At 39.1% G+C, this 23,756-nt stretch overlaps 4 protein-coding genes and 1 long non-coding RNA gene across 7 annotated transcripts; 1 reads left to right on the top strand and 4 right to left on the bottom strand.

Annotated features, from left to right (window-relative positions):
- Nucleotides 1-110: 110 nt before the first annotated feature.
- Nucleotides 111-2,286, bottom strand: LOC103984761 (short-chain dehydrogenase/reductase 2b). The gene is made up of 5 exons (XM_065108532.1): nt 1,817-2,286; nt 1,459-1,702; nt 1,163-1,237; nt 869-1,060; nt 111-773 (listed from the first exon to the last, which is right to left on the bottom strand). The coding sequence occupies exons 1-5, from the start codon at nt 1,849-1,851 to the stop codon at nt 396-398; spliced, it is 924 nt and encodes a 307-aa protein (XP_064964604.1). The 5' UTR covers nt 1,852-2,286; the 3' UTR covers nt 111-395.
- A 140-nt stretch (nt 2,287-2,426) lies between these two features.
- On the bottom strand, nt 2,427-5,769 carry LOC135612355 ((+)-neomenthol dehydrogenase-like). The gene is made up of 5 exons (XM_065108533.1): nt 5,591-5,769; nt 5,275-5,518; nt 4,191-4,256; nt 3,726-3,902; nt 2,427-2,961 (listed from the first exon to the last, which is right to left on the bottom strand). Exons 1-5 carry the CDS (start codon nt 5,638-5,640, stop codon nt 2,581-2,583), a joined length of 918 nt encoding a protein of 305 aa, XP_064964605.1. The 5' UTR covers nt 5,641-5,769; the 3' UTR covers nt 2,427-2,580.
- A 2,380-nt stretch (nt 5,770-8,149) lies between these two features.
- On the bottom strand, nt 8,150-11,090 carry LOC135612356 ((+)-neomenthol dehydrogenase-like). Its single transcript, XM_065108534.1, has 5 exons — nt 11,018-11,090; nt 10,689-10,938; nt 9,796-9,861; nt 9,447-9,623; nt 8,150-8,641 (listed from the first exon to the last, which is right to left on the bottom strand). The coding sequence occupies exons 1-5, from the start codon at nt 11,050-11,052 to the stop codon at nt 8,261-8,263; spliced, it is 909 nt and encodes a 302-aa protein (XP_064964606.1). The 5' UTR covers nt 11,053-11,090; the 3' UTR covers nt 8,150-8,260.
- Nucleotides 11,091-13,022: 1,932 nt separating this feature from the next.
- On the top strand, nt 13,023-15,865 carry LOC135612354 (membrane steroid-binding protein 1-like). Its single transcript, XM_065108531.1, has 2 exons — nt 13,023-13,357; nt 15,165-15,865. The coding sequence occupies exons 1-2, from the start codon at nt 13,044-13,046 to the stop codon at nt 15,619-15,621; spliced, it is 771 nt and encodes a 256-aa protein (XP_064964603.1). The 5' UTR covers nt 13,023-13,043; the 3' UTR covers nt 15,622-15,865.
- Nucleotides 15,866-17,311: 1,446 nt separating this feature from the next.
- On the bottom strand, nt 17,312-23,387 carry LOC135612353 (uncharacterized). Of its 3 annotated transcripts, XR_010486933.1 has the most exons (3): nt 23,147-23,387; nt 18,595-18,656; nt 17,438-18,517 (listed from the first exon to the last, which is right to left on the bottom strand). It is a non-coding gene; the product is annotated as an uncharacterized LOC135612353 (long non-coding RNA). The 3 variants fall into 3 exon arrangements; XR_010486931.1 differs by having other exon boundaries at nt 17,312-19,955; XR_010486932.1 differs by having other exon boundaries at nt 17,438-18,656.
- Between the last annotated feature and the right edge of the window lie 369 nt (nt 23,388-23,756).

The following is a 23,756-nucleotide window of genomic DNA, read 5'->3' as shown; positions in this document are numbered from 1 at the left end:
AGATGTTGGAGGCCGCAACGAAGTCATATTCAAAAAGCATCCATTCCGTATCTCCGATCCGGTAGAAGAAGTTCCCTTGGCGATCAATAGGATCGATTGGAGAGGGCGACTGTTTGAACTCATGGATTCATATAGGTGGAGATAAAACTCTTTTAATCCAATACATAATCATATTCAGCATTATCATTGACAAAAAATATTCTCGAGTTTTCCCACTTTTTATCTATTAACTCTTGGAAAAGACGGGCATAACATAGTGGAAGTTCCCATACTTCTACACACACTGGTGTTGGGGGCTGCGTTGCAATCAAGATTTGCATGAGCTCCTAAAGATCCATCTATCCGCCTTAATGTACTGCTACCAATAGCTTCATCAAAGATGAAGCTTACATGTTTCAGAAGGATGAAGCTTCAGTTTGGTCAAAGAACAAGCCAGTGGCACTTTCATGATACCCCAAGGCCAATAGCACTGGTCCTTTAGCTCCTTCTTCCACTGTCAAGATCCCGCTGTTCCAGTTCAAGTCAGTCTTGACAAAGCCAGGATTCACACAGTTAATGCACAAAGCAGGGTGAGTCTTTGCAAGAATCCTAGTGTAAGCATTGATAAGTACTTTAGAGACTTTATATGCAGATGCCATGGTTGGCCAACCATTGGAACCCAGCAAATCATCCTTGAAATCCTTCAGAAACAAAGTTGACAGTTGATCAAGTCTCTCTTCTGTCAGGCAATCAACATCTGATAGTTCCTCTTGGAGCCTTTCATTTGAAATTACCTGTACAGAGTAATAATGGGAAGAGCAATTTGAGAGCTACTGAACAATAGAAATTGTTATTGGACTCCATAAAAACAAAGCTATTAAAAGGGTACCCTGAGTTGCCCAAGGGTGGATGACACGTTGATGATCCTTCCTGAAAGAGATGATTGGAGAAGGGGGATGAAGGCTTTAATGATAGCTTTAGCACCATAGTAGTTAGTCTGTAAACAAGTTTCTGCCAACTCAAAGGATTGAACCACATGTGGCTTCAGCCAATCTGGTATATCACCTGTATCTTGGGTGTTCTGCAGACAGGCAAACTTCATTTAGTTCATCTTCAAATACCAAATGGTTAATTATAGCTGCAAACAATAAGCAAGATATGTTTGATATTATTGCATACATACCTCATCATCTGTGGGTTTTGATGCTTTTAGAGCATCCATGTCCACAGTTAATGCTCCAACCGCTGCATTATTCACCTGTGATATGTAAGCAAGCTGTTAGACACTTCAAATGAATTCTGGAGGTATGTCAATTGTAGCTAAAAAGATCATAGATGAATTTTACTCAAAATAATTGGAAGATTTCAATATTTTCTTCTGTAAAATTCTTTAATCTTCCTTGGAAATTTTGCAGTTCAATTAGTATGAACTTATCATGAAGTTAGTATCATGATTGCTATTTGAGAGAGTTTTCTTACCAGAATGTCAAGCTTTCCAAACTGAGTCCTTATGAAGTCAGCCAAGGAAGCAATGCTAGATGCATCAGTCACATCCAGCTGGTGAAAGATGATATCAGAGAGCTCAGAGTCTCTCATCTTTTCCAGAGCTTCCATTCCCTTTGTCTCATCTCTGGCAGTCAGTATGACCTTGACTCCATTGAATGCCAACTGTCTGCACATCTCCAATCCAATGCCCTTGTTGGCTCCAGTAACCACCGCAATCCTGTAAAAACAAGTAGCACTGGATTCAGACCATGCAGAACTAATAATTTTTCTTATCATTCTTCTGACCAACAGGCCCTGTAACAAGAAAAATTCATGTGAGATCGGGAAGTACCAATTCTGTCTTGGGCTGCTGATGCCTCCTCTCATATCTGATGGCTGATAAAAGAAGAGAAATGGAAAATCTGGAGAGTTGTTTTATCTAGCTTGGCTTTGGTTGTAATAACAGTAGCAGCCAAGGTTACATGTACCTCTATATCCATTTCTCTCCAATTTCTAAACTTTGCTAGCTGACAGTCAAGTTTCAGAGAGTTTGGTAGCTTCATGAATTGAATGTGGGATAAAAGAACTGTATCCTGGTGGGAGGTGCAGTTGGATTTTCCATTTTTCTCCCTCAATTGATGAGCCTAACATGGATAGATTCATAAAAAAATACAAGAATAGCTGTAGCTCTGTATCCATACCAAACTCTCAAGCTCTGAGCTGTGCTAGCTGACAGTCAAATTTCAGATGCTTTGGTTGCTTGATGAATTGCAAGTGGGTTGAATCTAGAAGAATTCAGTTCTAGGTTGTGCTGCAACCTGGATTTCTCTTTTTTCCCCCTCAACTGTGCTTTTCTTTGTCAATAAAAGGGTTCACCAGCAATTGGATAAGAAATTATACACTGACATAAAAAATTTCCTTGGAAGCATTTTGATGTTATGTATGCCAATAAAAGATGAATGTGCGTAAAACAGATTATAACTGTAACAAGAACTTTCAGCAAGTATGTCATGAAGGTCTAAGGATCACCAAACTTGCACATCAGTGGTAAAATAGAAACAAAAGAAAATTACATCACATAAAACAAAGCTGTTTTCTATATTTCAGACTATAAATTTACTCAAATGATGACATTTCTTCCAGATCATAGAAGTGTCCTGATGGGCTGCCATCAGGAAGCATAGCCAGAAACACAGGTCCTTGAGCACCTACTTCAACAGGCAGTTCTCCAAGGTTATAGTTTATGTCTGTTTTGACAAATCCAGGGTCCACACAGTTGATACAAAACTTGGGGTACTTCTTAGCAAGGATCCTTGTGTAAGCACTCACGGCAACTTTAGAAACCATGTATGCAGATGTTCTGGTCGGCCAGCCGTTTTCTTGCAGCTTCCCTCCCTTAAAATCATTTAAAAAGGACTGCAACAGTTCATCTAATCTATCTTCTGATAGAACATCAACGTTCCTCATCTCTTCTTTAATTTTACTGTCAGGGATATACTGAAACAACAGCATTAAAGAAGAGAATGAGAATAGCAGAAAAAAATATTCTACTTTCGCAGAAGCTCAGAATGGAGGAAATTTATTAGATTGCAAATTTATGAATGGACAAAGGTGTCTTGTAGTCACAGAAAAAGCTTCAATTAGAAGCCAGAGAGGTTCAGACTAAAGAGGGACTTGGACTCAATTAGTTATTTTGAACTGTCCATTGTCTGTCCGTCAAAATTTTCATTTGTCTTGTGTATTTGAGTATTTGATATAAATTATATCAGTTTCTGGAACTATACAATTTTATGATTTCTGGATAAGAAAAGCCTCCAATTTGCTTGAACTTTAAATCCCTGCCAAACCAACCATTTATAAGGCATCGAAGAGAGCAAAGTTGAATGGCATCATATCAAAGAGAAACTATGGAACATAACAATCTCTCATTTTAGAAATCAAATTTGGCATATGAGCTTTGGAATATAAAGTAGATGATGATCCATCTTACATGCGACTAGGTAACAGAGGAAATAAAAAATAAATGATAACCTGATTTTATATTTTCTCAGAATATGCTTTCCAGTAATATCTTAGGAAGTATTTGGCCAATATAAATATGATTTCAAAATCCAGGTCCGTGGTCTCATCGACCTTGGATGACAACTCACAAAGTTCTACAAGGCGTCAGAAACAAACAATTGTTGTTTTAAATAGCTGAACTAATGATGTAGACTTACTGGAGCCATTTAAGGATGACAAGTATTTCATGGATGACATACCCTTAGTTTTCCGTAGAGTGAGGAAACATTCACTATCCTTGGTGATTGCGATGACTGAAGTAGAGGAAGGAGCGCCTCAGTCACTCTCTTCGTTCCGTAATAGTTTATGTTGAGGCATTCTTCAGCCATGTCGTAAGTCTCTATTATTGCATTTCTCAAGTCTGTTAAATTGTTTGGCTGCACCAAACAATTCATACCAGTTGATTACCACATATATAAAATACAACCTTAAAAAGACAACATATATGACACCAAAAACAACCACACAGTAGAAAAAAGAATCACAAAATGATTTCCTCGATAGAGAAAAAAAATATACAATTTAAGTAGGTGTTACGGGTTTTGAGGCAAAATATTTTAGATCAGTTTCATAACATGATTATTGTTATTTTTTTGGCAAAATTCAAGACAAGTTTCAAGGTATTCTACATGTTTTAGGTGATTAATTAAACTAATATGGCTTACCACTTGCACAGAGGAACCCAAAATCTGAGGATCTAATCCTACTCCATGAACTGCTGCATTGTTCACCTGGAGAAAACAATTTCCAGAATGAGAAATTTACAAATGAAAGATACTCATGAAACTCTACTTAAACATTTTGTAAGATATGGTACATTTTAATCTTCCACTGCTCATGAGTCACTACAAGACAAACTTCATAGATTAAGGCAATTGGAGGTAAGCCTCAGATACAGCATTGATAGGTGAAGGAAACTACAAGAGTTTAAACATATAATAGCAGGAGATGGTAAGACAGATAGGTGAAGGAAACTGCAAGAGTTTAAACATATAATAGCAGGCCATCAGAACACAAGAAAATGACAGTGAAGCCAAGTTACTTTTATGATTTCCAGATTCTTTTAGGCATATCCTTATGTTCAGCTGTTCACATAAGCAATACAGTAAAAGTAAGAGGCAACAACCAATGAAATAAATGCTGTTGTAAGTGGAAAACAGCAAGAACAATGGTGGATGAAAAATAATAATCCAAAACAGAAGAGATGCAGAGAACCAGGTGATATATGTTGCATCTCCTAAAGGTTATTCGGAGATGAAGTAACCAAATTGATCTGATGGAAATCTCACATCCACTAGAGAGTGGATGCTGGGAGGTGTCTGAATTGATATATTTGAAATTGCTTTCATTGGTTTACATGTTGTCTGTAATCCACATCTTGATTTTAATATGTTGGACAATAGAATTTTTCTTCTATTGCTGTTGTGAACTTTAGGTTCATTTTTAACTCAGCCTTTTGTTCTCTCCCTGAATTGAATCCAAATGACTCCTCTGGATGCATAGAGCAGTCTGATGACAATTCAACCACTTAAGATTGAGACAAACAAACTAAAACATTTAATCTAACCCAAACAGTACATCAAAGATAGTGTATCAGTTGATATCCTCCTGTGTAATGATGTGAGCATGGATCTAATACGGTAGACAACCATCTATCCTTTACCACAACGGTAACTGGAATTTGATGCATGTTAGAGAGCCAATTACAGCAGTGTAGGCTATGGTTAGGTAAACCATTATGTTGCTTACCAGTACATCAAGCTTCCCAAACTGGTCATGGATGAAACCTGCCAAGGAAGAAACACTAGCGGAGTCAGCCACATCCAACTGATGGAACAGCACATCAGATGCAACCGAAGCCTGAAGGTTTCTGACAGCCGCAAGTCCCCTCTGCTCGTCTCTGGCTGTTAAGATGACCGTCGCGCCTTTGGACAACAGCTGCCGGCATGTCTCAAGCCCAATTCCTTTGTTGGCCCCTGTCACCAGTGCGATCCTGCCGCAGAAAGGACCAGGATGTAAGATTAGGATGAGGCACTCGAGGGAGTTGCCGTCGAATGGATCACACCTGAAAGATCGGATCCTTTGGGAGGTTGGTTTGTGGGTCGTCCCTTCCATTTCTTGTCAGGGTTGCAAGCTCTCCGAGGAGAAACAGGAGACTTCCCAGTGATAAGTAGATGAGATTTCACTGCCTGTACAAGGAAATCTCTCTACTCTACTCTGTTAAAGGAAAATTTTTTAAGAAAATTCTCGCTTCTAACCTATATAAAAGGAAGGAAATATGTTAATAACAATCAACTTCTTCTACAACTTGTTTATCCTTTAACCTATTGAGAAAAATTCTCCCTTCTAACCTGTATAAAAGGAAGGGGATATGTTAATAACAATCAACTTCTTCTACAACTTGTTTATCTATTTATTTTCTAACATGGTATCAGAGCAGTTTCATCGCCGATCTTGCTTTTCTTTGCCGGCCTTGCTCCCTCTCCTATTTGCTGCCTACAGCAAACACTCTCCGTCACCGTCACGCAAGGAGGAAAACATTCTCTCACTGCCTCCTCAATAGCAGTGAACGGCGAACAGCGGTGTCTTCCTCGCTTCCCGGCCAGTAGCAGTCGCAACTGCTGCATCTTCCTCTACCGTAGCAGCTTTTGCTGTCGCTTCCCTCTACACAACGGCGCCTCCTTAACGACGGTGTCCTCCTCCTCAATAGCGACGAACGGCAAACGACTGTGTCTTCCTCGCTCAGTCTTCCTTGCTTAACGACGGCTGCCGCGTCTTCCTCCCTCGTTGTCGCAGCCGCTTCCCGACCAACAGCAGCCGCAACCGCTACATCTTCCTTCCTCTACCGCAGCAGCTTTCGCTGCAGCTTTCCTCTATACATCTAATTGCTGCAGATTTCTCTCACTGCAGTTTTCTTGAGTACCACTGCAGAACTCAATTGGATCACGAATCTACTCCAGGAACTCAAAATCGATTCCACCCCTATAATATATTGTGATAATATTGAAGCTACCTATCTGTGCGCTAATCCGGTATTCCACTCCCGCATGAAACATATTGCTATCGACTTCCACTTTGTACGCGATCAAGTTGTCCGCCGTAAACTTCGTGTTTCTCATTTTCATACGGCTGATCAATTGACGACTCATTTACGAAGCCTCTAGCTCGTAAACTTTTTGCATTACATCAGTCCAAGATTGACCTCCTTGATCGAAGTACCATCATGCGGGGGCATGATAAGTACAATCAACTTCTTCTACAACTTTTATCTATTTATTTTCTAACACCGAGATCACTATTTCCGATCGTTGACTTCTCACCGTTGAAATTACAGTCGTCCCCAGGGGCAGAAATATTCACTTTTGGCTTAAGACTTGACGCTAAGAGGTAGAGTCTCAAATGAGTTATCTATAGACGTCAACATCTTCCAACCAGAGAATCCTTGACAGTGGATGTCTCAGACCGTGCCGATTCTTCTTGCTTTGCTGTCCCTCCAAGCGAGAGAACTCAGTTGCTGCCCGGAGAATAAGAGGCGGTCCCTTCTCCTCTCGAGCAGGGAAGGAGTGCGGGGAGTCGGATGCAATGCCTCAACAAGTGACGTCGCCCGGCTCGACCCCTGCAACGCAGCGGCCGACAGCGACTGCAAGGCATGCAAGAATCCAAACACCATATGCTTGGAGGATAGTGTACGGAAGAAGAAACTTCAGCACTGCTACCTCTTCCTCCTCCTCCTCCTCCTCCTCCTCCTTCTTGCTGTCTCAAAAGATGGGTAGCTGAAAACCAGCTCTGAGCAACTTGCACCGAACCACTGTGGCCTTTCTGAGACCATGAGGAGCTTAGGTTTTACTTGCTGAGTTGAAAGAAAGAAGGTAGACAATATTGATGCCCAATGTCTAGCTCATTAGATGAGATGGAGGTGCACTAATAGGCTTCACCAAGATTGAAGGGCGACATTAACGTACATGAATGTAGAAAAAGAAAAGTTCACCGTCTTCTGTCATGTCTGTCTTGTCCCTTTACATGCATGACACAATGTAGCTCATAAATTTAGAGAGAGAGAGAGAGAGTATACTGTGAGTGGGTTAGTTGACTTTAAAGTTGACATTCGAACAAGAACATGAAACATGATGGAACAATGCAACAGCAGCAATGAATTATTGTTGTTTGTTTCTGTGCACCGATCACTAAAATATTTATATGTTTACGTTCCATGCATGGCATATTTTTATTTATCTTTCACGCATGGGCATCTCCACCTATAGAGATTCTTCCTGTAGATTTTGGCAATCTTGACCTGAGTCAACTCTACCTATTTGATCATCCAATTAAATTGACGGTGGTGCTCATCAAACAATCTAAATTTGTTTAGTATAATTGAGTTTGATACCATAAACCCTTTTATTTTTTTGTGATCAGATTCTTTTTTTTTTTTACCTATTAGACAAAAGACTTTGTTGATGCATATAAAAGTATGTCATCGTCACTCTCACATATAAATATATATATGAGATTTATTCTCAATCTTCATTAGTCCTCATTCCATTGTTTATAGATCCAATAAAAAAAGTATATAATTCATACTTTACATCTAATATATTCTTGGATCAGATAAAAATTTTCTGAATGACAAAAAAAACATAATTCTCTTCTTGATTTATAATTATTTGATTTAGTTTTTTACATCAAATTTTTTTGCATAACAATGATATAATAAAATTTTTTATGCTTACAAATTTTACTCAAATGATGACACTTCTTTCATATCATAGAATTGCCCTGATGGACTACCATCAGGAAGCAAAGCTACGAACACAGGTCCTTGAGCACCTTCTTCCACAGGCAGTTCCCCAGTGTTCCAGTTTATGTCCGTTTTGACAACTCCAGGATGCACACAGTTGATACAAATGTTGGGGTACTTCTTAGCAAGGATTCTTGTGTAAGCACTCACTGCAACTTTAGAAACCTTGTATGCACATATGCGGGTTGGCCAGCCATTTTCTTCCAGCTTCCTCTCCTTGAAATCATTTAGGAAGGACTGCAACAGTTCATTTAATCTATCTTCTGATAGAACATCAACATTTCTCATCTCTTCTTTGATTCTATCACCAGGGATATACTGAAACAACAACATTGAAGAAAAACAATGAGTTTTGTATATCATGAACATAAAAAGTTAACAGAAGTGCCTTACAGTCACAGGAACTGGCTTCAATTAAAAGCCAGAGATGCACGGACTAAAGAGGAACTTAGGATAAATTGATTCTTTCCAACTGTTCACCGTCTGTCCGTCAAAATTTTCATTTGTTTTGCGTATGAGTATTTGAGATAAATTATATTAGTCTCTGAAACTAAGATTTTATGGATAAGAAAAGGCTCCAATTGTGACATCATAAAGAGCAGAGTTGAATGGCATAGCAAACGGAAACTAATGAACACAACAGTCTCTCATTTCAGAATCAAATTTGGGACATGAACTGTAGCTAAAGCAGATGGTGATCTATCTACATGTGACTAACCACCAGAGGAAATGAAAATTAGATGACAATCTAAATATGTATTTTCTCAGAATATGCTTTCCGGTAAATATCTTTAGAAGTATTGGTCAATATAAATATGATTTCAAAATCTGTGTCATATGATAATTTGCTTTTGTTTCTCTTATAGCTTTCAAGCAAAAATTCTTTGATGTTCATAAATTTTACATGATTTATCAAATACAACTAAGAGGTTAAGATATTATCATTTATAGGACAGGATGGAGGATAGGGATTGAGATTATAGATAACAAAAAAGTGAGAAGCTTTAAAACTTTCAGTTGATATAAACCCATATCATCTGATATATGCAAACGAAGGATTAAAGCAATGTCTGTTTTCACTGCCAGCTATTTGAGGGTGACAAACATTTCATGGATGACATACCCTTAGTCTGCCATAGAATGAGGAAAGATTCACTATCCTTGGTGATTGTGATGACTGAAGTAGAGGAATGAGTGCCTCAGTCACTGCCTTTGTTCCATAATAGTTTATGTAGAGGCATTCTTCAACCATGTCGTAAGTCTCTGTTATTGAATTCGCATAGTCTGTTAAACGATCTCGCTGCATCATTATACAAGTTGATTACCACATACATAAAACACAACCTTAAAAAATTATTATATTTCTAGATCATTTTCATGACATGATCATTGTTATTTTTTGGGCAAAAGTCAAACTAAGTTTCAAGGCATTCTACATGTTTTAGGTGCCTAAAGAAAAAAAATTGGCTTACCACTTGCTCGAAAGAACTCAAAATCTCAGGAGACAATGCTAGTCCACTAACCGCTGCATTGTTCACCTGAATAAAGTAATATACAGAATGAGTCATTTATAGACAAAAGATACACATGAAACTCCATTTAAACATTCTGTAAGACATGTTACATTGCGTTCTTCCAAGACAGACTTGTTGGATTAAGGAAATAGGAAGTAAGCCTCAGATACAACATTGATCCGTGAAGGAAATTGCAAAACAGTATAAACATAGACTTGCAGAAGCTCAAAAGACAAGAAATAGTCATTGATTTCTGTTTTTTTTTTCTTTTTTGGGCTGCATTGGGTTCCTTATGTTAAGCTGTTTACACAACATCAACTCGACCGTAAAAGTAAGAAGCACCAATCTAAATAATTAGGCCAAAAAGAACTAAACAACCACATGTTTTCTTCCCCATGTATGCATACTCACCAGCAAAATTTGATTGTTGGGAGGTGAGTGAGTTGGTCTTAGAAATTGCTTTACATTGTTTGACATGTTTCTTTTAATCCGTTTCTTGATTTTAAGCTGTTGGGAAGAATATTTATTCTTTTATTGCTGTGGTGAGCCTTTTATGTTCATTCTTCAACTCTCAGCCTGTCTTTTATTATCTTCTCTCTGAATTGAATCCAAATGAGTCCTATGGAAACACACAGCAGCTTGATGATAATTTTATTACTGTAAAACGAGATAAAGAAAGTAAAGCACTTATTGTAACCCTAATCGTACATCGAAGGTAGGGCATCAGTTGATGTCCTCCATATGCAGGAAGATGCGAGCATGGATCTAACAGCTCCTAACTACAGTAGACAACCATCTTGCCAATGACTGCAGTGTGGGCTATGACCAGGGAAACAACTATGTTTGCTTACCAGCACATCAAGCTTGCCAAACTGGTCACGGACGAAATCTGCCAAGGAAGCAACACTAGCAGAGTCGGCCACATCCAACTGATGGAAAAGCACATCAGAATCAGATGCACCCGAAGCCTGAAGATTGGCGATAGCCGCAAGTCCCCTCTGCTCGTCTCTGGCTGTTAAGATGACCATGACCCCTTTGGACAACAGCTGCCGGCAAATCTCAAGCCCAATTCCTTTGTTGGCCCCCGTCACCAGTGCAATCCTGCCATAGGAAGGATTGGGAAGTAAGAATGTATTCCGAGGAGATGCAGTCGAATGGACTATCCGTGAAATATCCCAACATTTTGGAGGTTGTGGTGTGGATTGCCCCTTCCATTTCTTGTCTGGATTGCGAGCTCTTCGAGAAGAAGAGGAGACTTTCTTGGATCAGTTTCTTTAATACTTTATCTTTCGATAGTGTTGAAATTACAATGTTACCCCGGCGCAGAAAACCTCATTGAGAGTATGCTAATACGTACTTTAGGGTGAACCGATCCGGTTTTGTCCTTACGGGTCTCGAAATCTCTTTCCTCGAACGTTTTTATTGGTAACTCCGATATAAATTTTATAATCCGAAGAATTATCTCGCCAAAGATAGATCTGTTATGAGTTAAAAAACGACTTCAAACGAGTATATCGTTCTTGTGCTAAGACTCTTAATGTGGTAAAAAAGGTATGGTAAATCTAGGCATCCGAAATATTAACATTTGGTATAAAAAACTATAATGTACTCCATTAGGTTGGTACTGTCATCGAATACCTCCAACGATAAGAGACGAAAGTTCATTGGAATTAGTTCATTGTGAATTTTTTGGGTGAAAGGTGATCGACCCGAGGTGAGGTCGACTAGTGTTTCCCCTTTTGATTGTTGGAAATCTCATTGTATCTCATCCCAACATCGATCTATCTATCGTAGTTGGATCCATAGGGAATTATTCATCGAATCTGTTGATAAGTCTCAAATTCAAGCATGGTAGAGTAGTGGTGTGGTCTATTAAATTCCATAGTTGGAAATTGAAATACCCCCTCAACCAGCGATTCAACAGGTCTTGAGCACTCTTGGGATGTCGGCACCACGTCAGGTGGGGGAACCTCGATGAGTACCCATGGCAGTTGAGTCGATGATAGCAACTGAGTTGGTGATATCGCCCGTTAGGCTAATCAGGGCAAAAGTGGAGTGACGATCTGTATCACGCACATTAGTGTCTATACTTTTTGAATGAGATTTAAGAACACTTTAATGAAAGACCCAGGTCAATGAATAGATGTTTGGTATCACACTAGTGTTTGCGTTGAAGTGGATGCACCAATGTGTGAAAAGGGTGGCTGTTGTCCCCCTTTAGTAAAATTATTATAGGTCGAGGATAAAACCTCATCGTTCTAAGTGTTCATTAAGAGGATCGACAACGAGCATTCTTACAATAACGTATTCTTTTTTAGTGCTAAAAATGTGAAAAGGTCGGATGATTACAGTGAACTTCTTATGCACATTGACCATTTCCTCGTGGAGTCAGGGGGAGAGCTGCCGCTGGTCGTCCTCAGATTGCCTGCATCGCAGGTGGACGTCTCGAGAGCCGATCTGGCGCAGAGGGCGTGGGTGAAGGTGAACAGTTTGGCGGACAGGTCCTTGTTCATAGGTGATGGCTGTTGCTTCTCTCTATCTGCGGCGGTGACAGGTGATGGAGGAGATCACATCGCCGGCAGATATACTCAACCATGGCGCCGCCGCTAGCGGCCGGCCGCCTCAGTTTTGGAAGCAGTTGGAGATGGTGATGTTGCATGGAAGCTTAGGAGTTCATGGAGATGTCAATGAACTTTAAGATGGCTTAAATTAGCCGACCATATCAATATTGTTTATTAGATACAAGGAACCCATACTTCGACGGGGGTGCCAAACCTGTTCCTCACCTACTCCCCTTCGACGAACTGAGGGTGCGGATCACATGGGAGAACCGTCAACAAAATAAATCTTACAATTCCAATTACGTTTCTCTCTTGGTTGAGCGAACGGCTGAGATCAAGAGCACGAGAGCACGTTCGAGACGGAGAGGAGTTTCCTTCGCCCATAAAAAATCTGCGTAGGAATGCGGCTCACCTGTTCGAGTCCAGACAGCTTTTAGGACTTCATCGCCACGCGGTAGCCTTGGATTGCGAGGATATGTGGGGTCCAACGTGGTCGATGGAACAGAATAATCAACCGACGCGTTTAGGACGGCTCCTGATTTGGACTGTCTACACGGCAGTACCGTTTCAGACTTCGCAGGGCCCACCTTGATGCAATAAAAGGACTTTCCGTTGCGGCGGAGAGGAGAGAGTACAGAGAGACCGATGGCGGTGGCGGAGATGTGGGCGACGCTGAAGGAGGCGATCGAGACGTACACGGGTCTGTCGGTGACAACTTTCTTCACGGTGCTGGCGGTAGCGGCAGCCTTCTACTACGCGGTGGCGGGGTTCTTCCAGCCGCCGCCGCCGCCGCGGCGTAAGCGGGACGCTGAGGAGCTCGAAGGTGTGGAGCCTCTCCCGCCGCCTGTGCAACTCGGGGAGATCACCGAGGAGGAGCTCCGCGACTACGACGGCTCCGACCCCAAGAAGCCGCTCCTCATGGCCATCAAGGGCCAGATCTACGACGTCACCCAGAGCAGGTCCTTCTACACCATCCCACCTTACCCTCTCTATCTATCCTTCCAACTCTTAACCCATGTGTTCACGGTGTCTGAAGTTTTATGTTTCCTTCAGTTTGGTTCCGCTAGGGTTTCTAGAGACGAGAGAATTAACTTGTTCGCATCTAATTTCTGCGATAAAAGCTTCGATTTCCGGAGTTCTTTTTGCCCATCCTATCAATTTTTCGTATTTGTTTGCTTAGCAGCCGATAATTAAGACTTCATTCAGCTTCAATTTAGTAAAATTACTTATTTTCATCGTCTTTTCGGTGTTGTGTTAACGCCTAAATATATATATTTTTATGATAATTAGTTTATGCAATCGCATTCCCGCAAAGTCATCCTATCATTTTCTGTAGGCTGCTTGTTTTTATTACAAAACAGAGCTATTATACTCATTATGTTGTTATTAGGAGTCCTGAGAAAGAGTATCGATTAGCTGATCTTTGAGAGAAATAATCTCTTCTTTCCTAAGAAAGAATACCGAGTAGTTGATTATTGAGAAAAAAATAAATACTTCTTTGTTTGTTGTCTCTTTGAATGGTTTTTCCTTTTCTTCTGATTAAAAGCAAATCACTCTGCAATGAACTTAGGTTACTCGAAGGAAAGATTAATCTCTTCAGATTGTGTTATTGTAGGATATACTGTCTGATTATTGCATCTAATAAAACGAACATATGTTTATGCAGATTCTGTGATATCCACAAGTGAAATCTAGCTTACATAGAAAAAGTCCTGAAAATATAAGTAATTATTTGACATGAAGTGTTGGGATAATACTTGTTTGATGATGTGCATCTTCCTAGTTGGTAATTTTGATATCCTTGGTAGAAGTCTACGGAATCATTTGCATTTCTTTGTTACCTTTATAATGGAGTTTTTGCATCTATATACATATGTTATGCAGTCCATATTTGTAATTGTAATTAGCACTTTTGCTAGTGATGTTATCAGAATTTCAATATCGTTAGCCACTAATATTTTTTTATGGTAGTTGTTCTTTTCTTTCTAAGTGATTTTGGCCACCTACTATCATTAAAAAAAATTTAGTTGGCACTTCACATGTTAACATTGCTTGTTTTGAGCTTTCACAACAAGTTTGTCTGCTGCTTATACATGTCCCTTCTAGTTCATAATGATTTGCTATTGGTGGGTTGTATGCCAATGGATTTCACTGGTTTTGCCATAAAAGCCTGGAACTCGGATCTAACTATTTCGTACCAGTTGGTGGTATGCATATAAACATTTCAATTGGTTGTTTTATTATCTGTTTGTGGCATCTAGCAAGTGAGCACTTGATTTGAGATTTTTTCTCTATCTTGTACAGTCAGATCCTATCATGAATTTAGATCTAACTATATATACCAATTGCAATATCACTTTTGCCTCTGCCTTCAACCTCCCTCCTCATTCCAGACATACTGATATTTTTAAGCATTAGATATCTGCTCAACGACTTCTTGGATACATTATGTGAAAGAATCCATTTATTCTACATTGGACATTTTAACTGTAAGACAGCTATGTCACCATTCTAATTCATCAGTGAGTCTAGTGTTTGCCTGCCTTTGGAATGCAACTTGGTTAAATAAATAATCATTGAAGTTCAATGATGCATCTTTAAGCCCTAACATAATCTGACTCTATATGTTTTGCATTTTATTTATACTAACTTGAAAAAGGCTTTAACTCATCTATATGAAATTAACCTATATATGCTGTTGTTACTTGATACTCATCAATAGCATCACCTATCCTTCTTATACTCACACTTCAATGTCTTCTTCAGGATGTTTTATGGACCAGGCGGGCCATATGCACTGTTTGCTGGTAAAGACGCAAGCAGAGCACTAGCAAAGATGTCCTTCGAACCAAAGGACTTGACTAGTGATATTTCTGAGCTCGGTCCCTTTGAGCTCGATGCATTGCAGGACTGGGAGTACAAGTTCATGAGCAAATACATGAAGGTGGGTACAGTTAAGAAGACTGTGCCGGTCACCGAGGGCTCCGAAGCCGGTGCCTCTGGCACAACAGAACAGACTTCTCAGGCCACTGAGGATGCAGGCATTCAAGCTGATCATGGTGCACAGATGGAGGAGGATGTTATTACAGAAGACCTCGACGCCGATTCAGAACATAACCCAACGTCAAAGGAGAAAGGTGCAGGTTATAGTGATGATGCAGGAAGGAGGGCTGAAGTAAAGGAGAACGGTTCATCAGCAGAAGGTGAGGAAAGCAGGCCATAATACATAACATGTGCTGGTAAAGGTGAAGTACCAGAGAACAATAACAGTGTGTGTGTATATATATATATATATATATATATATATATATATATATATATATTATAGTCTTTGTGTTGTATTAATCTGCCTATATCTGCACCTTATGTCAGCTATCAGCAGATAGAGATTGGTGGAATAAGAACTTGCCTGATGTAAACAATTGGGGATACTCTCCCGTGGTTCTGATTTGGTCACTACCTACTCAGGAATGATGTTGGTGGCAAACTTGGGGTGATTGACTAGCACAAAAAGATTAATTGTGCTACGAAACTTGATGTGCTTCGACATTCGTTGTCGGGTGGAACATCGATGTCGAATGGGGTTTTTGATATGATTCTTACGTTCATGTGAGTTAGGTAGTGGAAAGAGAGGGGAGGTTAGAATCGATAATCATATTATGGTTTATCTTTTATAATCAATCTTTTTTGTAATTAAAAAAAATATATTTTGTGCTTAAAAATATTTTTTGTTTGAATTTTACTGACATTGTGAGGTATTTTTGCCTGAACTTGGAATCAGAGACAAACAAGGAATTTGGATCATCAAATGTATGATTCGAGAAAGAGGAAAATGTATGATCCAAAAGAGAGGAAGAAGAAGAAAGACTCACCTGTTATCGATCTCCACATGGAACGATGGTCGAGTTGTTCGTAAGATATAATTTCCTGCATCATAGAAACTTCTATCGAATGATAGATACCTATCAACAACAACTACAATGAATTCACGATGATGATGATAATGATGAGATGATGGCCCGGAAAGCGTGTACTGTTTAATGCTACACATATGTGACTCACCACACATACCATTATACTACCATTTACACACGACACCACTCCAAAGCAAGTGGACCTCAAAGCGTGTGATGTTTAATGCATCAGCTCTCGCACACTGCCACCGCCAACTAATCAGCCAGCTCGCCTCGCTCTTTACTGTCATCTTCAAAGCCCATTTATGGGGGCATTAACCTCTCGGCCTGTAATTTGTGGACGTCCATTACACTGTGGGAAAGGCTTCGAGTTCAATACGACGGCCATTAAATCGCCATCACGCCCGTTGGGTCCTCATATTTTCTGGAGCTCATCGATCCACCATTAATTCACGGGTGCCAACAGCTGCAAATGCTCGCACTGATTGGAATAATACACCACTCCACCTTTCAATCGAAGAGAACTAATATAGACTTAAGGATAAGATCTCCATGTTTCATGCCATATTCTAATCTCTATTGTGTTAGCGATAACTCATGTGAGACTAAGTTTCTCCCTCCTAATTTGTCGATGTCATTGTTGGGCCACACGCAAATCATCAATATCTCCCATATGTCATTGTTGAGCCAGAAACACTATTATATTCTAAATAGGATGCATAGTAGTACATTTCAATGTATAAACGATTATTGTTTCGATACCATAATTTTTAGTCCGAATCAAACTTAGTTTGTAGACTCTCACAAGCATAAGAATACAATATACACAATCTTATCTTTATATTTATTTAAAGGTTACCTAAAAAGGATTAAATGTAATAAACACAATTTTGTTTTTCCTTAAAGGAGAGAGAAAGACTGGAATTACCTGAAAAGGATTAAAGGTGATAAAGAGGAACCAAATATACTCTCATCAAGAAGTAATTGTACAAGCTGAGCTCGAGGAGAGAATGACTTATCCCAGCATTCTGAGTAAAACGAGGAGGAAATCCCTCGCGCATGATGCAAAGCAAACAAGTCAAAGAGGAGAGAGAGAGAGAGAGAGAGAGAAAGAGAGAGGACACAAGAAGTCAATTATAATGAACCAGATTCACATTTTTTAGGTTGCATAGGTACATTTTGTAGTGTACTGCAACTTAATTATAATTAGGAGCTTACGTTGGCCTCTTGCATTGGTCCACTCTCCCAACTTCAATTATTTGCGGCAACACATTTAGAAGTCACATTGCCATAGGGATCCATCTCTCTGTCTCTCTCTATCTCTCACTGGAAATCCAAAGCACATTGGATGGAAATGGCAATCATTTGGTACTGCTTAACTCTATTGTAATCACTTCATGACAAAATGATGCCAAATGGAAGACAGAGCATCTCCACCCCCTCTTACACAGTCAACACCCTTAAATCCATCCGAGAATGCCACAAGTAGCCTCCTCATATCCATGTTGACATCTTGTGATCCCATGCACAGATGAAGGGGGCTGCTAAAGACGGTCACAAGGATGATTTGGTCAATTGGTCCGAGCTTTGACAGCGTTTTCCTCACCAATGGAGTTGGCCCCCATATTAATAGACTTCTCCACCTGCCCATGTTCCTGCTTGGCTATAATTCAACCTCCTTCTGCTTCCCTCTCTCCCTCCTCTTCAACCTGCTCTGGTCTCCAAGTCTCTTCCCCATCCTGCGGCCATGAGGTTGCACAACTTCCCTCTGCCACACATGATCTTGTTTCTACTGCTACTGATGGTTGCTGGGCAGCTTACCAGTCTCGGCCATGCAAGAACAGCCATGAGAGGGGCGGAGAGATGGAAGAATGAGTACTCCACACCATCATCCATGGGTTACTTCCCTAGGATATCTCCGTCTGCAGAGCATGATGAGGAGGAGGAGGAGGAGTTCAGCTCGGTTTATGGAGTTTCCAAGAGACTGGTGCCTCAGGGTCCAAATCCACTGCACAACTAATCAGGTTCTTCTACCCACGTTTCTGCGTCTTCCTCTGGGGAGTATGAATGATGCAGTTTTGTTGCAGTCACGGGAGAGGAAGTTGCAGTCCAGATATCTTCAACTCTGCCTGATGATATTGTTGTTGTGTGCAAGAGATGTATTCTGCAGCTCAAGGAAGTACACTTTTAGCTCCTCTTATTTCCCTGAGAAGAGTGGCAGTGGTTCACAAAAGGGTTCATGTGGACTGCGCAAAACAGGAAGTAATAATGAAAGCTGGTACCATGGACAAGAGTTCTAGCCAACACCTCTGAGATGGGAAACTGTAGATCCATGTACTCCACCCTGAAAGTGTATAAAAGAAATTGTAGATTAGCTTCTTTGTTTCCTTTTCTTGTTCGTTACCCAAATAGAACAATGATTCTATTCTAGTGAATTCTATGATTTGGTATGGGCATTGAGCATGACAAGTTGACTACAACAATAGTAAATGGTAGGGAAGCAAATAGTCTAGCTTTAGGCAAGTTTCAAAATTTGAAGAAACCAACAAAATAATAATAATTCCAAAGATTTTCTTAAATGATTGCATAATCCTTTGTCTTGAAGTATGTAGATTCATAAACAGATATGTAGAGAAAGCATGAAAAAGAGGCTGAATGGAATCCAATCAACTACTCTTTGAAGTAGATATGGACACAGAAATCTACTAAATTGTTGGCCAAAGAGCAACCATAGAGTTGAAGAATTTAAATAATAATATAAGAGGCTCTCTCTTCACCATTTGATAGATAAATTTCATGATCAGCATAAAAATACTTCAGATGATATAGGGATCAAAGTTAAATCATTCATTCCCAACTCAAGTGTTATGGTGGGGGTATCCAGATACAACCTTTTGAGCTTCTTGACAAAATTGCAGTCACTTTAAATCATGAAAAAACTGTGAAAAATTTGCAGGTACAAATGCCATTTTGCATTTAAAGTTACAGTAAAAATAAAATAACCATCAACTCAAGGCTGCATAAGTTTCATTTTGTAGTATAAAATATGCATATTTGCAGAGATAGTAGTGCTTAAAAATGACAACAAATAATAAAGAGATCTAAGCTGATATGTTTTCAGAGCCCTAACACTAAACAAGTGGATACAGTTTGCATGAGCATCCAGATCGGGCAGTACATTAAAAATATCAAGGTGACTTAAGAAGTCAATAATGAAATCTAAGTTCATGGTCACATGGAGTAATTGACTAAACATGTATGTGTCAGATTTGCGGTACCTTGCGAGCCAAAGCATTAAGTAGCCTACAGGTACTTCACATCAATATGACAGCGTCAGTCGTAACTTAACAAAACAAAAGGAACAACTTGTTTGAACAGTTGGGCAGAGGGCAGTAGTCATCACCATACGAGTCATTGAACATTGATGGCATGTAGGTAAAAGAAATACAAGAACAAGTGCTACATGAAAAATTACAATGTGCAACAGAACAGCATGGTCTATTTGAACTTGTGAATGTCTCATGTCCAACAGGATACCAGTACGACACAGTCCTTGGTCAAGTGCTATCTGTCAGACCATCCACCTAAACGTGTGATGAGCATACTATAGCAAAGGAGGCACCACAATGCATTACAAGACTTTCTGTGGATGACAAGAAGCACACTGTGTTACGTATTGAGTTGAGATTTCTACAAAGCAACCGATAGATACTTTCTTTTCCATTATATTTTACTTCTATGATAATTCATGGTAAATGTGAAACTAAGGCAGCAAAATTCAGCAATCTGCTCAAGATATAATCTTTCCGCAAATTTAACATCAGACATGTAAACCATAAATTAACAAAATGAACGAAAAATTTAAAATGCACACAATATATACAAGGATCTAAAATGGTAATCAAAGTCTAAGATTGGTATATTAATCGAAAAACAATTTCCCAATAAGGACAAGCAATTTTTTCTTAAGTTACCTGGTCCAAGAGAGCAGCAAACGACAACATTTTGATATCTTAGTCAATTGGCCTAAAGGGGCAAAAATGCATTGCAAGTGTGTTTTATAGGATAGGAAGGAACTTCGACCTCCTTGTCTGGATGCTGTATGCACAAAATTTCATGTGGGTTGTCAACTTTAAACTTCTCAGCCATTTTATCCTTAATTCAAAGGAACATGTTTATCAGTGACACAATTACATAGAATGGAAACTAAGGCTTAGACGTTGAGAACCTTATGGATAAGCTGTTTTCTTCATATTTTCAATCAGCCAAAGTGTTCCACGAGATAAACCAAGAGAAGACAGATGTGAAAGTCTTCTGTGATAAATCACCGGCCACAATTTTAGGTAAATATACATCATAATCTTTTTAAAGCACTTCACTTGGCTTATGTTGTTCTATTGCCTCTGATACAGTAGATGAGCCAGACATGGCTGTATAATCAAGGTTTAAAACAACACAATAAGATCAAATGCAATATGTGACAGTTTTCTCTATGCTATCTTGTGCAAGACTTTGCTAAAATGCCAAGCATAGATGGGCATGACACAACTTGCCCAAGTTCAGGCCAATCTATAAAAATGGTGAAGAGTCATGCATTTGTGGTTTTCTTTTCTCTTTGAAGATCTTTTTGGCCTTAACTGAATAAAAAGAGAGGAGAAGATTAAATACTAATTAAGTCATTCACTCACTTTGAAGTGGCTTATAAGAAACTAGCCACCCTTAACTAGGAGCTGTCAACTTCACCAATAGTTAAAGCTAAGTAGGAAGAGATGAAGAAAAATGCCTAAATGCCAACATAACAATATCTATATTTCGAACACCCAAAAGACTGCAACATCAGCATCAGCATGCTGCATACACTTGGATGAATATATACGCACAATGATGAGGTATTCCAGAAAGGCCGCAGCAAGAATAGTCCACAAAGAGAAAATATAAGGAATGTGTGCTTGAACAAGCTCATGTCTGGCTGAAAATTTAGCAAGCCAAATTTCACTTAAACACAGCTTGCTGATTGTAAGATTCACCCAGCTTCCCCATCTTAAACTCAATTAAGCTAAAAAGGTTTTAGTTTTATCAGTTGACGTTACCAAAGAACAAAGACATAAACCAGCATGACACGACAAAACGTTGTGCTAAAATGTCTCTAAGGTAACCACATATGCATAATGAGACTTGTGATCAGATATCATAGGGCCTAGGTGGCCTCAGTTTGCAGTCCGATTGCATATGTGGCTGGGAATGTCAAGGTGACTGCTTGTGTGCTCTGCATAGACATGTAAATATGGTCACATGTACAACCATATACTAAAAGATGCAGTAACATATGAGGTCCACATGCATAAATACGTTGGGTCATGTATTGTTTTACATTTTCTCCCTAGTGTTATTACATAAAAAATTATGTTACTTCATTATATCACAAATATTAATCAGTATAATACTTTTGGAACAAATATCCTTTCATGCTACTAAGACCATTATGATCATGATATGCAATTTCAAATGATACTGTCCGATACGGGCGGTACGTACCAGTCTGACGGTATAATGGTACGTGGATCGCTAACGTGCTATATTGCTATAGTGTAACACTATAGTAGTACTACAATGCTACAATGGAGATAAAGAAATATTTTAAATTAGGTGTATCACTCGGTACACCCTAGTGTACCGTTCGGTACATGGTACCGTACTATACCGAGCCAACCTCGAAACACCGTTACGGTACGATATTGCATACCTTGATTATGATATGACTAAATTTCAAAAATGAGGCATTATGATTTTTTGTCTACTTAAAATTTTTATTTCCTAAAGATTTTTTTCCAAATGACCAGAAAAATCTTAAGAAGTAAGACAGATCCATCATCTAGACAAGCCATTTGATTCTAACATTTCCTCTAGAACTTTTTTCACATTTAAATATATCACAATTAGAAGATCATGTTCATAATTATTTTTTTAAAGTCATGACAAACTAAACTTTCTAATAGAATTCAAACAAAGTTTTAATGACCTATGAGCAATGAATTTCTTCAACATGCAAACTCATTATAAACTAGCACGGTTTACATCAGAAGATAGAAATGAAAACTTACCTGGGAATAAAGTTCATTTGAACAGTCAGAATTTGCTTCTTAGAGACCTTGACTTTCAAGAAACAAATTTCAAGGACAGAGAACATACAATACAATATGCATCAGACACTAAACAAGTTTATTAACAAAAACAATGATGAAGCACAGGGACAAAAGAGATCTTACATATCTTAAATAAAATGTAAATAAGAGAACAATATAACTTCATATTGCTATTTTATTCCTAAATTTTGGGGATTCAACAGTTCATACTCCATTAGTCTGCATTTTGATACACTGTCAGAATGGATAATTGGTGTCCTTCTTATTCGGTTCACAAAAGAGATCATAAGAATAAGTTAAAGAAAAAGTTATCCTCAAAAAATCCCCTTTACGAAATGAAGACTTAGGCCTCGAACTTATTCGACCAAACGTTTCATACAACTGATCATTGGCCAAATTCTAATCTCTCCAGTCTCATAATATCATTTTGAGATAGAGGCTGAAATGTAACGATAGACTACCTACACCACACCTGATACAAAAACAATGCAACATCAAGGCAAAGACAAAAATTACCAAAAATCCAATTACACGCAAATCCCACCCCCAACTCCTCCAATTCATACAAAGAAACAGAACTTCAAGCATCTCCAAGATGATCGAACATCAAAAAAAAAATCCATTTCAAATGCAATCTTGCGCAAAATACCATAAAATCAACACAGAAAAGAACTAGAAACAAGCATCTCACTTGCATCCACAAAGGAACCGGTTGGATCGAGCGGGATCGCGTCAGAGAGCGCCGCGAGGTCGCACAGCCAATAGAACAGAGGACATAACCACCACGATCACCCTTTTGTAGCCAGAAGTACATGGCACGGAAGTTAGTGGAGTCCGGCACCGGTGGACGTGGAGGTGGGCGAGGGTTTACAGTGAGGAGTCGATCTCGAACTCCACGGCAGGAGATCCGGGGCTTCTCGGTGTGGGCTTCCGAAACGGGCTTCTGGGCCAATTGTGAACGAAATAGCTTAATATATATAATAATCATATTAAGAATTTAAAGTTATATCCAAATTGCGAAGTATTTTTTTAAATATAAAATATATATTAAATTAAAATTTAAAATTATGATTTATATATTTATAATTATTATAGTAGATTATCTGCTCCGTAATTATTATCCTTGAATTTTTTACGTATATCTTGATATTTTATTTGATTATGATTCTATTTAATTCTGCTGTGTATTATAATCTCATCGGGGCTCGGGTGAAGGTCCCGGGACAGACCCTCGACGTTGTTTCCCCCAGGCTGTGCTGGTTCCACCGGTGTTCCATCCCCTTGACCTCGCTGGCGAACAC

Source organism: Musa acuminata, chromosome BXJ2-5, assembly GCF_036884655.1.
Source record: "Musa acuminata AAA Group cultivar baxijiao chromosome BXJ2-5, Cavendish_Baxijiao_AAA, whole genome shotgun sequence".
Taxonomy (NCBI): domain Eukaryota; kingdom Viridiplantae; phylum Streptophyta; class Magnoliopsida; order Zingiberales; family Musaceae; genus Musa; species Musa acuminata.
The sequence above is the reverse complement of the archived record's forward strand: the minus strand, read 5'-3'. Positions and strand labels throughout refer to the sequence as shown.